Source organism: Dama dama, chromosome 26 (genome assembly GCF_033118175.1).
Source record: "Dama dama isolate Ldn47 chromosome 26, ASM3311817v1, whole genome shotgun sequence".
Taxonomy (NCBI): domain Eukaryota; kingdom Metazoa; phylum Chordata; class Mammalia; order Artiodactyla; family Cervidae; genus Dama; species Dama dama.
The window spans coordinates 29,483,678-29,498,048 of NC_083706.1; the positions used below are offsets into that span (position 1 = coordinate 29,483,678).

Below are 14,371 nucleotides of genomic sequence, written 5' to 3' on the forward strand. Positions count from 1 at the left end.
TTCCGATATATACCCAGGAGTGAAGCTGCTGGGTCATATGATATTTTTAGCTTTTTGAGCCACCTCTATACGGTTTTCTACAGTAGCTGCAATAGTTTACATTCCCACTGGCAGTGTAGGAGGGTTCTTTTTCCTCCACATCCTTGCCAACATTTGTTATTTGTATTCTTTTTAATGATAGCCATTCCCACAAGTCTGGGGTGATATCTCACTGTGGGCATGTGGAGCTTTCATTATATCACAGAACCCACCAAGAATCTGATGAGAGCCATGTGGATTCTCCCCAGAAGAGAAGCACATTCAGACAGCATTTTCCCTGTTTCTTGAGGGCTCACTGACTCCCTGGAAGCCAATTCTGAGAGTCCATGAACCACAGTTTAAGAGCCCCTGTGCTGGGGGAGGGTGGCAGAGGGAGTGATGGAAGACCCCTCCCACTACTCTAACATAGCTGCTACAGCAATGCAGCCAAAGGGCCAATTCATTGCCAAGTCGTCCAGGGAACTGTTCGGTCTTTGCCTTATTGACCTGTGTATGGTATAATGTCCTTAAATTTCAAGCATGCTGTTGCATGTGTCAGAATTTCCTTCCTTTTGAAGGCTGTATAGTACTCCATTGTTTGCATATACCACACTTTGTTTATCCATTCATCTGTCAATGGACACTTGTGTTGCTTCTACTTCTTTGCTATTGTGAATAATGCTGCTGTGAACTTGGGTGTGTAGTTATCCATTTGAGATCCTGCTTTCAATTCTTTTGAATATATACCCAGAAGAACATATGGTGATTTTTATTTTTTTGAGGAGCCACATATTGTTTTCCATAGTGGCTGCACCATTTTATAGTCTCACCAATAGTGCACAAAGGTTCTGATCTCTCCACATCCTTATCCTTTATCTCTTAAGGTTAGTCAAACTCCACCTCTATTCTGCTGTCTGCATTATTGCATTCTCCTTCCAAAATTATATTTCCTAGTTCATCTATAGTATTCTCTGTGTTAGTTGCTCAGTTGTGTCTTGACCCTTTGTGACAATAGACCATAGCCTGCCAGGCTCTTCCGTGCATGGGATTTCCCAGGTAAGAACACTGGAGTAGGTTGCCATTTCCTTCTCCAGGGGATCTAGAACCCGGGTTTCCCACATTGCGGGCAGACTCTTTACTGTCTGAGCAACCAGGGAAGACCTTTTGTCTTCATTCTGTGTGTTAGTTGTAGGTATAACTCAAAATCAGGTGTTTTTAAGTTACGTAAATCTGCTACAGGGGCTGAGCCATATTAACTTCATAAAAAGTGTTGGCAGGATGGAAGTTATCTTACTACAATTATTTATAAGGGAACAAAATAGTGAAAAAAAAATCTTTAAAAATAAGAGGACTTCCCTGGTGATCCAGTGGCTAAGACAGCACTCCCAATGCAGGGCGCCTGGGTTTAATACCTGGTTGGGGAACTAGATCCCATGTGCTATGCAACTAAGACCTGGCATTGCCAAATAAATAATTTTTTTAAAAATATGAGAATTCAATCTATATTAAATTAAAGCAAGAACAGGCCTTTTTAAATTTTCTAATTTTTTTTCTTATGGTCTCTATTTTTTTTTATTCTTATGGTCTCTAAACTGAAATTTTAAAAATAATTTTAAAGGTTTATTGTCTTGTTGAATATAATCTCACTTTAGGAGAGGGAAAATTTCTAATACTTATTATTACATTATTACATTTAAATGTTCCCTTACATTCCTCTAACTCTGTACACTTTAAATGATCATATGTCATCATTTTTCTTATGTGCCAATGACTAAAAGTTTTTCTCAATAATTCGAAGAAAGTAAAAAACTATAAGTGAATGCAATACTTTGTTATTTTGATCTTTCATGATGGCTCCCTGAGGACACATCAACAAATTAGATATTGTAAAACATGCAAATAAGAGAGAGCATATGGTCTTGATCCTCCAAAAGAAACAACCTGAAGGAGAACTAGGGCAAATATACACAAGAGTCATAAAAGCATATGTGAAGATAACATGGAATTACAAGTACAAATGAATTCAGCTTGAATATCTTAGATGCTTTCAGTTATATAGCTAGCTACATATATAATTCACAGGTACATACAATAAGAGTGCTAAGGGGTAAGTAAAGTATATTTGCAATGACTAAACCTAGTGTGGGGTTTACTCATTGATGGATTCAAGGAGATGGAAGGGCCCAGGCAGGTTCTGGAGGAGGGGAAAGCCTTGGGGTGGAGAAAGGGGAAGAGGTACTTGAGAGAAATGAAATGTTAGTTGCTCAGTCATGCCCAGCCCTTTGCAACCCGAAGGACTGTAGCCTGCCAGGCTCCTCTGTCCATGGAGTTCTCCAGGCATGAATACTAGAGTAGGTAGCCATTCCGTTCTCCAAGGGATCTTCCCAACCCAGAGATCGAACCTGGGTCTCCTGCATTGCAGGTGGATTCTTCACTGTCTTAAGAGAAGGAAGGACAAATGAGCCCTCCGAGGAGAATGGAAAGCAGAGGGAACTGTCCGGACACAGCCAAGTGTCATAAGAAAGGCAGGGACTCAGGGGAGCCTGGAATGAATGGACAACATTTAAGCCCATGTGTGGGAAACTCAAGGGAGTGCATGTTTCCAAAACACAAGACAGGGTCACACAGCAATGCTATCCCCACCTCCCCTCACTCCCACTCCACCCCAACTGGCAGCCTCATCAGAGGAAAATAACCAGACCAAGCTTCTCTAACACACGGTAGGATCACAATACTTGTCAGAGCGGTGCACGATCCCTGCATTAAACACTGCATATAGTTTGGGGTGCTGGTCATTTTATATTGATGTGGACATGGGGCACAGGACTGATTCAGCTTAACAACTGGGAGTGACACCAAGGCCTCTAGCAGCTTAAACGACTGGAGTTCCCATCAGAAGTGTGCCTGCACTGTGCATCCTCTCTGCCTTCGCTGGGCCAACACGGTCTCATGCTCAGAATTTTGCCATCTGGTCACCCACAGCCAGCCTGTACTTGAAGAGTAATGAAAGATACTCAGTGTTACCAATAATTCACAGGCTGATCCTTGAAGATAAGTGGGAAAAGAGTCTGAGGGGAAAAAAAGGAAACTCATATGGGATTTACACAGTACTCTCTGTTCTGTGCGTTCTTTTTCGGAAGAAAGAAGATGGAACATTTTCTTATTTTTTCCTTTTCATTTTGAAATAACTTTAGAATAACAGAAAAGTTGCAAAAAACAGTCAGAGAGTTCCTTGTACACCCAGTATCAGCTTGCCCTAAATATTTGTAACAGCTTACACAGCTTTGGCACTATTACCAAAGCCAGCAAATTCACATGGATACAATACTATCAACCTAATCTACAGTCCTTACTTGATTTCACCGTTTTCCCAAGGATGTCCTTTTTCTGATCTAGGATCCCACACCACATTATTTGTCATGTGTCTCTCAGTCTTTGCCAATCTGTGATGGTATCTTCATATTTCTCTATCCCCCAAGACCTCCGTACTTTTGAGGAGTCCTGGTCAGCTATGTTGTACTGTGTCCCTCATTTTTGGATCACTTGTGTCCTGTCAAGATTAGGTTGAGGCTCTTGCCTTTTTGGCTCCTATACCACAAAGGCGATGCTGTGTCCTTCGCAGAGCATCATATCAGGAGGTACCCGATGCTGCAGTGTCTTATGTGAGTGATGTTTACCTTGAGCTTTTGGTAAAGGAAGCGTCACTGTTTTCTCTTTGTAGTTAGCAGATATCTTGTCGGGAGAGTCCCTGAGACCATTCAAATACCTCGTTTCTCAGCATTATTTTTCCTGCTTACCTCAGCAGCTATTAATGGTTCTTGCTGTATTAATTATTACTGTGGTGTTTGCCTAATGGTGATTTTCTATTTCCCTCATCCCTTCAACATGTATTAATTGGAATTCTACTAAGACAAATAATTGTCCTTTTTCCTCCATATACGTATTTATTCAATTACTTATATCAGTATGGACTCGTGGCTATTTAGTTTACTCTATGCATATAATCCAATATTATTTTTATTGATTTTTTGTTTAATTTGTTCTGGCTTAGACTTTTGGAAAGTCCTTCAAGCTGTCTCCAGGATCCTTTGTATCAGCTTCCATCCTTTTGGGGCACTTCCTTACTTTTTGCCATCACAGTAAGTTACAGGTTCATCTTGTATTTCCTCTGCCCCAGGCAGGCCTGGAAATCAACCATTTCTGCAAGAGCTCTGATTCCTTTTATTAGAGAATATTTAAAAGCCAGCATCTGGGTCCTCTCAGCAAACACATCTAGGAAATGTGTGTACTGATGATGGTATACTTTTAAATTTGTTGGTTTCTTTAGCAAGTCTTAAAATTTTGGTAGGTTAATTGCAGTATTTGGTCATCTAAAAGGAATTTTTATCAAGAGACTAAAAAGACAGGCATTTTTAGTGTAGTTTCTTTGAATCTTAATTGTATAACAAAATCTTTAGGGACATTTGGAAATCAATGGAATTGTCAAATGCTTGAAATTGGTTGCCCTTGTTCATATATTTCAACATATACATATTGATGTACAGTGTATATTGTATTCCTGCATCCTGAGAGGAATATTAAAAAATATTTTCTTAATGTAATTCTCTGAAATTTCTACTTGTTACTATTATTCTTGGCCACGCCATGCAGCTTTTAGGATCTTAGTTTCCTGACCAGGTATTGGACCCGTGCCCCCTGCAGTAGAAGTGTGGAATTCTAACCACTGGACCGCAAGGGAAGTCCTGTTTTTTTTGCTTACTTTTTAAAATGCTTTCAAAGAGTCATTTCAGTTGTCATCAGAGACCCCTAGTGGCCTCAAAGAAACCAATTTCACAGTGGAAGGACAGAAAACTTTGCTTAGCAAACTCTTTTCATAGAGTGTGCCCACACGAGCTGGGTTAGAGCAATGCCCATCACGGGGACACTCATGTGAGGAGACATGCCTCCCTGTGTTGTTCCTTGTCCCTGTCTCTCCCTCTAAGCTTAAAGTGTTTCATCTACAGCATGATAATCAGGGTGCTTTATAAACTATATTTTGGAAGAATTTTAGATTTACAGAAATACTATAAAGATAATACAGAGAACTCCATATACCTTCCACCCAGTTCACCTAGTACATCTTATGTAGCTATGGTACTTCGGTCAAAACTAAGAAATTAACATTGGTATAGTATCAGCTGTATTAAGGAAAGTGGGGTACTTTCAGATTATGCTCGTTTTCCTGATGTTCTTTTTTCTATTCCAGGGTACAATCCATTGCATTTAGGTAACCCATTTTAAAAGAAGTTATTACAAATTAGATTAACAGATTATTTATATATTATTTAAATTATTTCAAAGTATAAACCCTTTCTCTTCTCCTCATTTAGACATTCTCAATTTAGGTTACTACTGGGTGTAACTTGGGGCTTCCCCAGTGGCTTAGCGGTAAAGAAGCTGCCTGTAATGCAGGAGTGGCAGGAGATGCAGGTTTGATCCCAGAGTCAGGAAGATCCCCTGGAGAAGAGCATGGCAATCCACTCCAGTATTCTTGCCTGGAGAATCCCATGGACAGAGGAGCCTGACAGGTTAGTCCACAGAGTCACAAAGAGTTAGACACAACTGAAGTGACTTTGCACACATAGGACACGGTGTAACTCATGGCCTACACCTATACTACTCACTGACACACACTTACTCCCTTCCACCCCTTATGTCTTTTGGGTGTATAACCCCTCTTTGGTACACTTCCCACACCGAAGCTCATTTCCCTGATCAACCATCTAAACATAAGTGTGTGCTGACTTCCTTAGAGCCTCACACTAGGTCTCCATCAGCTTTACATTCTTCAGGTTCACATCCAACTGCCAGCCGTTTGTTTCAAAGCCTCACTAGGGTTTCTTCTAAGTGATGCAAAAGGTTTTTACCCTAATTTGTTATAACCAGGTAAAACTCATCTACTGATTGCTTCAACCAATATTTATTGGAAATCTGTTAATTTCCAGGCAACATGCTGGACAACGTGTTTGACACAGAATAAAAGACATAGCTACCCTCTGGTAAGGGAAACAGCCATTAGACAAGAAAATAAAAGTAGTTTCTGACTGGGCAAATGTCACCAATGGGAAAACCATTTCCAAGGAGAGAGAGAGACAGGGAGTCTACTGTAGACTTTGGGGGTCCGTCAGGACTCTCTGAGAGGGCATCTCGTAAACTGAGACCTGAAGAAGGCAAACTTACAAGAACACAAGAGAAAAAAAAACAAAAACAAGAATACAAGGGGAGGGGGCCGGAGGGATGGGGGTGGGGGACGGTGGGGGCGGTGAGGTATGCACCACATAGACGAACGACCCATTCAGGGATGTTAGAACTTCTTCTATTTCCTCCTTTTATAAGAAAGAAATGTTAATCCCTCACTCTGAAACCAGCCAAGGCATTCTGAAAGAAGAGAAGGAACTCCACAACTCAGAAGGGCTTATGATAACTTGAAAGTTTGTGGTACCATTTATAAATAACATAAAATTTGAAATGTTTCATATGTATATTTACCTTATCTTTTTAGATTTCTGTTTTAGAGTACTTTATAATACATGTACAAATTAGTACAACAGAACATGTTTCTTTTATTTTAGAACACGTTTCTAATTCATATACCTCAATCAATCTATTTCTCTATCTATACACACACACACACACACACACAATGCAAGCTGGAATAGCTCTCCTTAAAATTTCTATTATGGGTACACTATCAAAACACTTTGGAAGCTTGTCTTAGAACATGAGTACATCTCTCCCTTTCTCCATAACAGGCTTCCCAGGTGGGGCTAGTGGTAAAGAACTCGCCTTGCCAATACAGGAGAGGTAAGAGATGTGGGTTCAATCCCTGGGTCGAGACAATCCCCTGGAGGAAGGCATGGTAACCCACTCCAGTATTGATGCCTGGAGAATCCCATGGACAGAGGACCCTGGTAGGGTCCGTGGGGTTACACAGAGTCATACATGACTAAAGCGACTTAGCACACACGCTTACTCCCATAACCTGGTTGCATTTATTGAGATACCCTTTGGTATAATATCTCAGTGCAAACATAGCTGGAATCTATTTAGACCCGTGATTTCCAAACCTGGCTGTGTATAAAAATGACCTGGAAAATCAGATTCCTGAGCTTTATCCTCAGCAGATTCTCACTCAGTCTGGGATGGAGCTCTCAAAGCTGTAATTTTAAAAAGCTCCTGACATCACTCGATGCACTGGCAGCTATGAGAACCACTGGTAACAGATGACATGGGAGGGTGTTTTGTGGGTACAGATATCTAAATATTGAAATGCATATGTATTTGGAGCTCTTGTATCATTTTCTCTTTGTCTTTATATCCAATGATGCTCTTTAAAGACAAGGAAACAAGACTTCCTCACTCATAGTAAACATTTTGCTCAGAGTACACGCACTAGATAAATATTATTTGGTGGTTTTGAAAGATGAAAAAAAAAAGGCTAAGTTGTCTTAAAAGCAGTGAGGAGACATCATAAATGATAGATAAACAGTAATTGAAAATACCAAACTCTAAATATCGGCAAAGTAGTTAAGTATTTCTGACCTGGAACCAGAATGGTAATAGCCGTCTGTACTGCCTTTCGGATGATACTGTCTAAGGCAAACATCCAGTGTGGCTTGATGTTATGATTCCGAAGAACTTTATTGACCTGGAGAAAGAGAGTGATATATGGTTTACTTTAATATTTAATTGCAAATAACCTAGCTGATGCATGCATTCGGATGATATTCTACCAATAATAATAACTAAAAGGCTTCTTCACTCTGAATTGTGAATAATTTATTTATGTCACCAGAAAACAAATGAAAAATTGCCACTTCAAAATGAAGTTTGGTGCTCCCCATGTAAGCAAGTGAGATATACCACTTCAATGAAAGGCAATCTAGTTGAAAGGGAATGTTGCCTCTTTGGGACTTGGTATCTGCAACTTCTGCCTTTTATGATGTCAGCAGATTGGATGGTGGGGGTGATAAAAGAAGGGAAAAAAAGAGTCCACGGGGTTTAAAATGGTTGCACTAGCGGTAAAGAACCCACCTGCCAATGCAGGAGACATGAGACACTGGTTCTATCCCTGGGTTGGGAAGATCCCTCGGAGGAGGGCTTGGCAACCTACTCTAGTGTTCTTGCCTGGAGAACCCCATGGACAGAGGAGCCTGGTGGGCTACAGTCCATGAGGTCGCAAAGAGGTGAACATGAATTAAGTGATTCAGCATACACACGTGCATCGAGACTATGTATTTCCTTTTTATTCTTAAATGTTATGGTTGCTGTTCAACACAACCAAGCACTTCAGCATAATGTGACGACTTGAAAGTGCCAGTCACTGCTTAAAGGGGGAGCATGAGAACACGCATGCTACCTACAGACCTGCCATGGTGCATGCCTTGTTTTCTACCCCACAACAGCCTCTATCTTTTTAAAAGGGGAATAAAGTGTTGAACTATTCCAATCTGTTCACATTAAAAATCTCTGTTGTAAGACTGTCTTTTTAAAGTGACTAGTAATGTTTCACTTATTTACACAGACACTGACACAGATAAATGCATTACCTTTCTTTTGAAAAATTATGCTAAAATATGCGTTCCATCAAATTTACCATCTCAACTATTTTTAAGTGTACAGTTAAAGTGGCATTTTTAAGTGGCATCGAGCACATTGACACTGTTGTGTTAGTGTGAAATGAAACATTTCCTGCTGTATCAGTGGGCAAGACATGTCACAGCCGTCAGCGATTTCAGGCCTCCTAATGTGAATGAGGGCTCCCCAAAGTGTCATCCAGCAGATGCCACCGCCCCCAACCATGGCAATTGCTGGTGGGGTGAAGAGATGGGATGCCAGAAGCAGCCATCCGCCACACCTGCCACCCCTTGCGGTAAAAAAGGAATTAAGGATCTAAAGCATCTAGAAACAGATTTGGCCCCTGACAGCTGAGGTGCCTATGAAAGGAATGAATTCAGAGAGCCCAGAGGTTTGCATCTTTCCATACACAGAAAACACTAAATTCCTTAGCTTGAAATCTGGTTTTCCTTACTACTTAACAATGATCTTTGATGTTCAGGTTGCCTGCCCTCTTTGTTGCAAACTTGTCTATAGCCTGACTCCCTCTCCTGCCTCCTCTGAGCAGATTTCACAGAGCTACTGAGATGCTGTCTCCTGGGCTTGGAGTCCTTAACGTTCCCACCAAATAAAGTAACTCTCTACTTTCAGGCTGCGGCTCATTTTGTAGTCAACACTACCATCGCCATCAGAAGGCCCTGATGCTGGGAGGGATTGGGGGCAGGAGGAGAAGGGGACAACAGAGGATGAGATGGCTGGATGGCGTCACTGACTTGATGGACATGAGTTTGAGTAAACTCCAGGAGTTGGTGATGGACAGGGAGGCCTGGCGTGCTGCGAGTCATGGGGTCGCAAAGAGTCGGACACGATTGAGCGACTGAACTGAACTGAACTAAACTGAACTGAACCATTGCTCATCTCCAGAACTCTTTTCATCCTGCAAAACTGAAATGCTACACCCATTAAACAATGATTCCCCCCTGCCCTCTCCTCCCAATCCCTGACAACAACCATTCTACTTCCTGTTTATGAATCTGACTACTCTAAGTGTCTCACACAATCGAAATCATAGTCTTTTTGTGTCTGGCTCATTTCACTTAGTGTAATGTATCAGAACTTCGTTCCTTTTTTCAGGTTGATAATATTCCATTGTATGGGTAAGCCATTACCTTTTTATAAATGACTTTTATCATAAGGCTAAGAGAGGTTTATTCAAAATTAGGTTTAACTCCACTAATTTCTGGTTGACATGAGTCTTTAATAAAAGATGCTATTTTTCCCAACAGCACTCTGACTAGAGATCTTAGAGGAAGCTGGGGAGAAGGTGACCTAGCTGCAACCTCACACCAGAAACTAGAGTTCCAGTGGCTCATTCCTGCCCTTGATCCATCTTCATCAAAATCCACCAGTGTCAATGGCAGTCTGTCTGAGGAATTTCTCAGAGTGGTTGTTCCCAAGGAAGTGGACCATTGCTAGGTTCCCACTTGATCTGGGAAACCCCTTCAGAATAATTTTGTCCTGGCACTTTCTTAAAGGACTCACCTGATTATTTGACCAATGTGGGTACAACATTTAGTAACTAATACTCTTTCTCTCAAGGGTCCCAAGCAGAAAATGGAGGCGGGGTCCCCTACCATGACCAGCTCCTCACAACCCCTCATTAAACAGTATATTACATCTGGGCCATTCTTTGGGTTCATTCCCATCCTGGACAGTGCAAGTCCATTCTGGACGTCTCTAGTCAGAGCAAGAGCAGGTAGGGGTGTGTGTGGGTGTGTGTGTGACTTGGTCTGTGGCCCAGGATTACAACTAACCCACTCTCAATCTGAATTCTACTTGCCTATTTGCTTTCCAACCTCTAGACTGGAAGCCAAATGTGTGAGCAAGTTGCAAACTCACTGAGTTATGTGATTCTATTTGTAGATGGCTGGGGTTCCCTAGTCACAGAGTAAGTGTGCCTTTAGCATTATATTAATGACAGGCCTGGCCAGTTGCTCTCATTTCCCATGACGTCAATCGAGTCAGGAGCGTTGCCCTGCCCAGGATACAGCCCAAGACTGAGCGGCTTGCACAGAGTTCCAGGGAGCAAGAGCTCACCGAAGGATTACAATTTAGTTTTAAATCTGGGATCTTTTGATGCACCAAATGCAACTGCCAAGACATCTTCTAGGGAGCAGCAATAAACTCATTAGGACTGAGGCAATTTGGGGAGTTTACCTAAAATGATGCAAAGTGCTTCCCTATTCACAGGGCCAGCACCTTGGGAACTCTCTTATTTCTGTCTCCCGCAGTCACTTGTAAGGGCTTCTGGGAGGGACTTCAGGCTTTTTTTGGTACAAGTTCCACAGGCAAGTCTCATGCAAGGATATCACATATGGTTTGAATCAGGCTTCTGGAAAACTGGCTTCAAGTTTGTGTTGCGTAGCAACTCGCTGTGAGAGCGAGGCACGGTCAGTGATCTCGCACCAGAGCCTGTGGATTAACTTTTATCCAGTGAAGCCCTGTACTCCAAAGTATATTGCTGGCTAGGAAGTAGTGAATATTTATTAAACAAGCATGTCAAAAATGTTCTGTTTGGAAAACAGAGCAAGGGTGGAAAAATTTGATCATTCTGATCAGTACGGTTACATTTTTCCGAGTGACCACTAGATGGCATTTTTCATATATAATAGAAAGTGCAGGACTGAAGAGTGCTCTGTTGCTAAAATCATCAAAATAAATAGTGACCAACTACATGATTTCATAAGAACAAAGTGCAGCCATGGGAGATGTCTGTGAGTGTTGTTATTTTCCACGGTGTTCCATTTTATGTGTATCTAACCTGGGGGAGATACCAGATTATATAACAAACAAAGCTAGTGTTTCGAGGCACACAGACAGGCAACCATCTCATACTTACTCATGTTCTAAAGAGAAGAGAATTCATGGCAATGATTAAATAAAGAAAAGGCAACAGAGCTTATGTTTTTATCCTGTTTTTTTCTGACTAATTTTAGCTGGAGTGCCTGGGAAAACATGGGCAAAGCATCATACTTACAGCATCTTGAAAACCAAAGAGCACCACCTGGACCTGACTGATACCGTGGCTGTCGAAGTCTAGCTCCAGCTTCAGCTTGGACAGGGTGGTGGCTATGATCTTCCGGTCCGTGGACCTCACGAATTCTCTGAGGCTTGCGACGAGAGTTGTGATGTGCTCCCATTTTAGTTTAGGTTCTTCAGCCCCCTGTGAATAGTAACCAACAGTTTGTCAGTCGGTCAGATATTTCTGTACTGGATGTTTCAGCCATGGGCCTGCCGCCCTCATAGCCCCTGTTGAGAAGAACTGGACTTTTTTTATACATGGTATCAATAGCCCCCTGCTAAGGGGGAACAGCCATATTTAAACTATGGCTTCTCCCCCTGCAAAAAAAAAAAAAAAAAAAGAAAGGAAAGAGAAGTCCTTGGGAAGGAAAGAAACCCACCGCATACACTGTCCAACAGTCGTGATGTAGTCAGATGGACAAACAGGGACAGGCAGAGACTGAAATTCCACTTTCAGAAATTTTAATTGGGAGCTAAAGAGAGATTCAGGCAATAAGCCATAGGATCTCAGGCTCAAAGTCTGCCCAGAGAGAGAAGTCATAAAACAGGGTGAGAGTACATCGAGTTATAAGGAAGCACAAGGAACAGAGGTGAGAAGGACGACTGGTGGACAGAGAAGCAGACGGAAACGGGTGCCAGCAGCAACCAAGCCAGAGAAGCACAGACTGAGGGCCTTGAAGGCCTTGGAATTACACTCCAGTTTCTGTCTCTGTGAGGCTCCACGAGACGCTGAGAATCCATGTGTCTGCCAACATGTTCCTAGTCCATCAAGGGCCCTTTCAGTTAGGTTCAGTTCAGTCGCTCAGTCGTGTCCGACTCTTTGCGACCCCATGAATCGCAGCACGCCAGGCTTCCCTGTCCATCACCAACTCCCGGAGTTTACTCAAACTTATGTCCATCAAGTCAGTGATGCCATCCAGCCATCTCATCCTCTGTCATCCCCTTCTTCTCCTGCCCCCAATCCCTCCAAGCATCAGGGTCTTTTCCAATGAGTCAACTCTTTGCATGAGGTGGCCAAAGTACTGGAGTTTCAGCTTCAGGATCAGTCCTTCCAATGCACACCCAGGACTGATCTCCTTTATGATGGACTGGTTGGATCTCCTTGCAGTCCATCAAGTGCCCTTAAAACACATCAATTCTTTGCAATCAAAAGCAGCTAGCATCAGTTGTCTATATCAATATAGATATATTGATTGATTGACAAGCATCAGTTGTCAGTATCAATAGTGTATATGTATCAATCCCAATCTCCCAATTCATACCAACTCTGCCTACCCCTCAGTATCCATACATTTGCTCTCCAAGTCTTTGTCTCTATTTCTGCTTTGCAAATGAGGTCATCTATACCATTTTTTAGATATATTCATTAATATATGATATTTGTTTTTCTTTTTCTGACCTACTTCACTCACGGTATCCTAAATGGGAGGGAAACTCAAAACGAAGGGAAAATATGTATATGTGGGCTTCCCAGGTGGCACAGGAGTAAAGACTCCACCTGCCTATGCAGGAGATGCAAGAGACGTGGGTTTGATCCCTGGGTTGGGAAGATCCCCTTGAGTAGGAAGTGACAACCCAACCCAGTATTCTTGCCTGGAGAATCCCATAGACAGAGGAGCCAGGCAGGCGATAGTCCATGGGGTCACAAAGAATCAGACACGACTGAGCATGCACACATATGTATATGTATAGCTGATTGATTCTGCTGTGCAGTAGAAGCTAACATAATATTGTAAAGATACTATACTCCAATAAAAATTAATTAACAATAAAAACATATAAAACATTTTGCTATTAAAAGGAGCTTGCTTCAAACTTTATCCTGGAAACCATTCCTTACACACCAATAAGGCAATCAGTAATAAGAATGGACCAAATGGATGACTTCACATATTAAAAATTAAATATTTAAACAAATTCCCTTCTTCAAGTTGAACTTCTCCTTTAAGCAAGAAACGTTATTACTTAAAGGAAACACAGTAGAATGTTACTGATCCTCATCTAACTTTAAGAAAGAAAGGGATTTTTATTATCCTCATTTCTATCTCGTATTGTGTATTTTGTTACTGCATCATTAAAATCAAATTCCTCAACTGGGCTTTGAAAATGACAATTTCTAGGAGCCTGTTAAAATAAAAGAGAAATGCCCCATCAAGTTCGTTCTCTCAACCTATTTTCATTTGTGAGCGCCCTCTCATGCTTATGCTTTGATGAGAAAAGATTATATTGAAAAGCTTGAAAGCTATCATTAAGGGAATATTTGAAAATCAGACAGGGAACAATTTTAAACTTCGTTCCTTTTCTTGCCACAAACTAAATTACACTCAAAGTAGAGATTCACAGGCAGTATCATAAAAACATGAAAATACATTTGAGAAGAAAAATGTGTGCTATTTAGGAATTGGAAGCTTATCTTAGTGAAAAATCAGTTACATGTTTGCCAGCAGTTTAAACAACAAACATTCTTTTGGACATTTGCTTTGTTTTCTCAACAGAAAAACAGGCTCCTGCTGGGTTTTTGATGTCACTGTCCCTGTCCTACAAAGGAACACTATCTACCCTGGGAAATGTTTTTCATCTGGGGAATTTCATCACCTACATAATAGTCATAATAATGGTTGTTTCTGTTCTCAAGCCTGCCTCCCCACGTGTACTCATTAACATGCCTTTATGATTC

General features: G+C 41.4%; 1 protein-coding gene across 1 annotated transcript in view; it reads right to left on the reverse strand.

Annotated features, from left to right (window-relative positions):
* The window catches only part of MAP3K5 (mitogen-activated protein kinase kinase kinase 5), a 212,502-nt gene that overhangs the window by 12,918 nt on the left and 185,213 nt on the right, over window positions 1-14,371 (reverse strand). The window contains exons 24-25 of the mRNA XM_061130296.1: window positions 11,651-11,836; window positions 7,600-7,705 (exon numbers count right to left, since the gene is read on the reverse strand). Coding sequence (XP_060986279.1) covers window positions 7,600-7,705; window positions 11,651-11,836 — 292 coding nt within the window. The remainder of the gene's footprint in view (window positions 1-7,599; window positions 7,706-11,650; window positions 11,837-14,371) is intronic.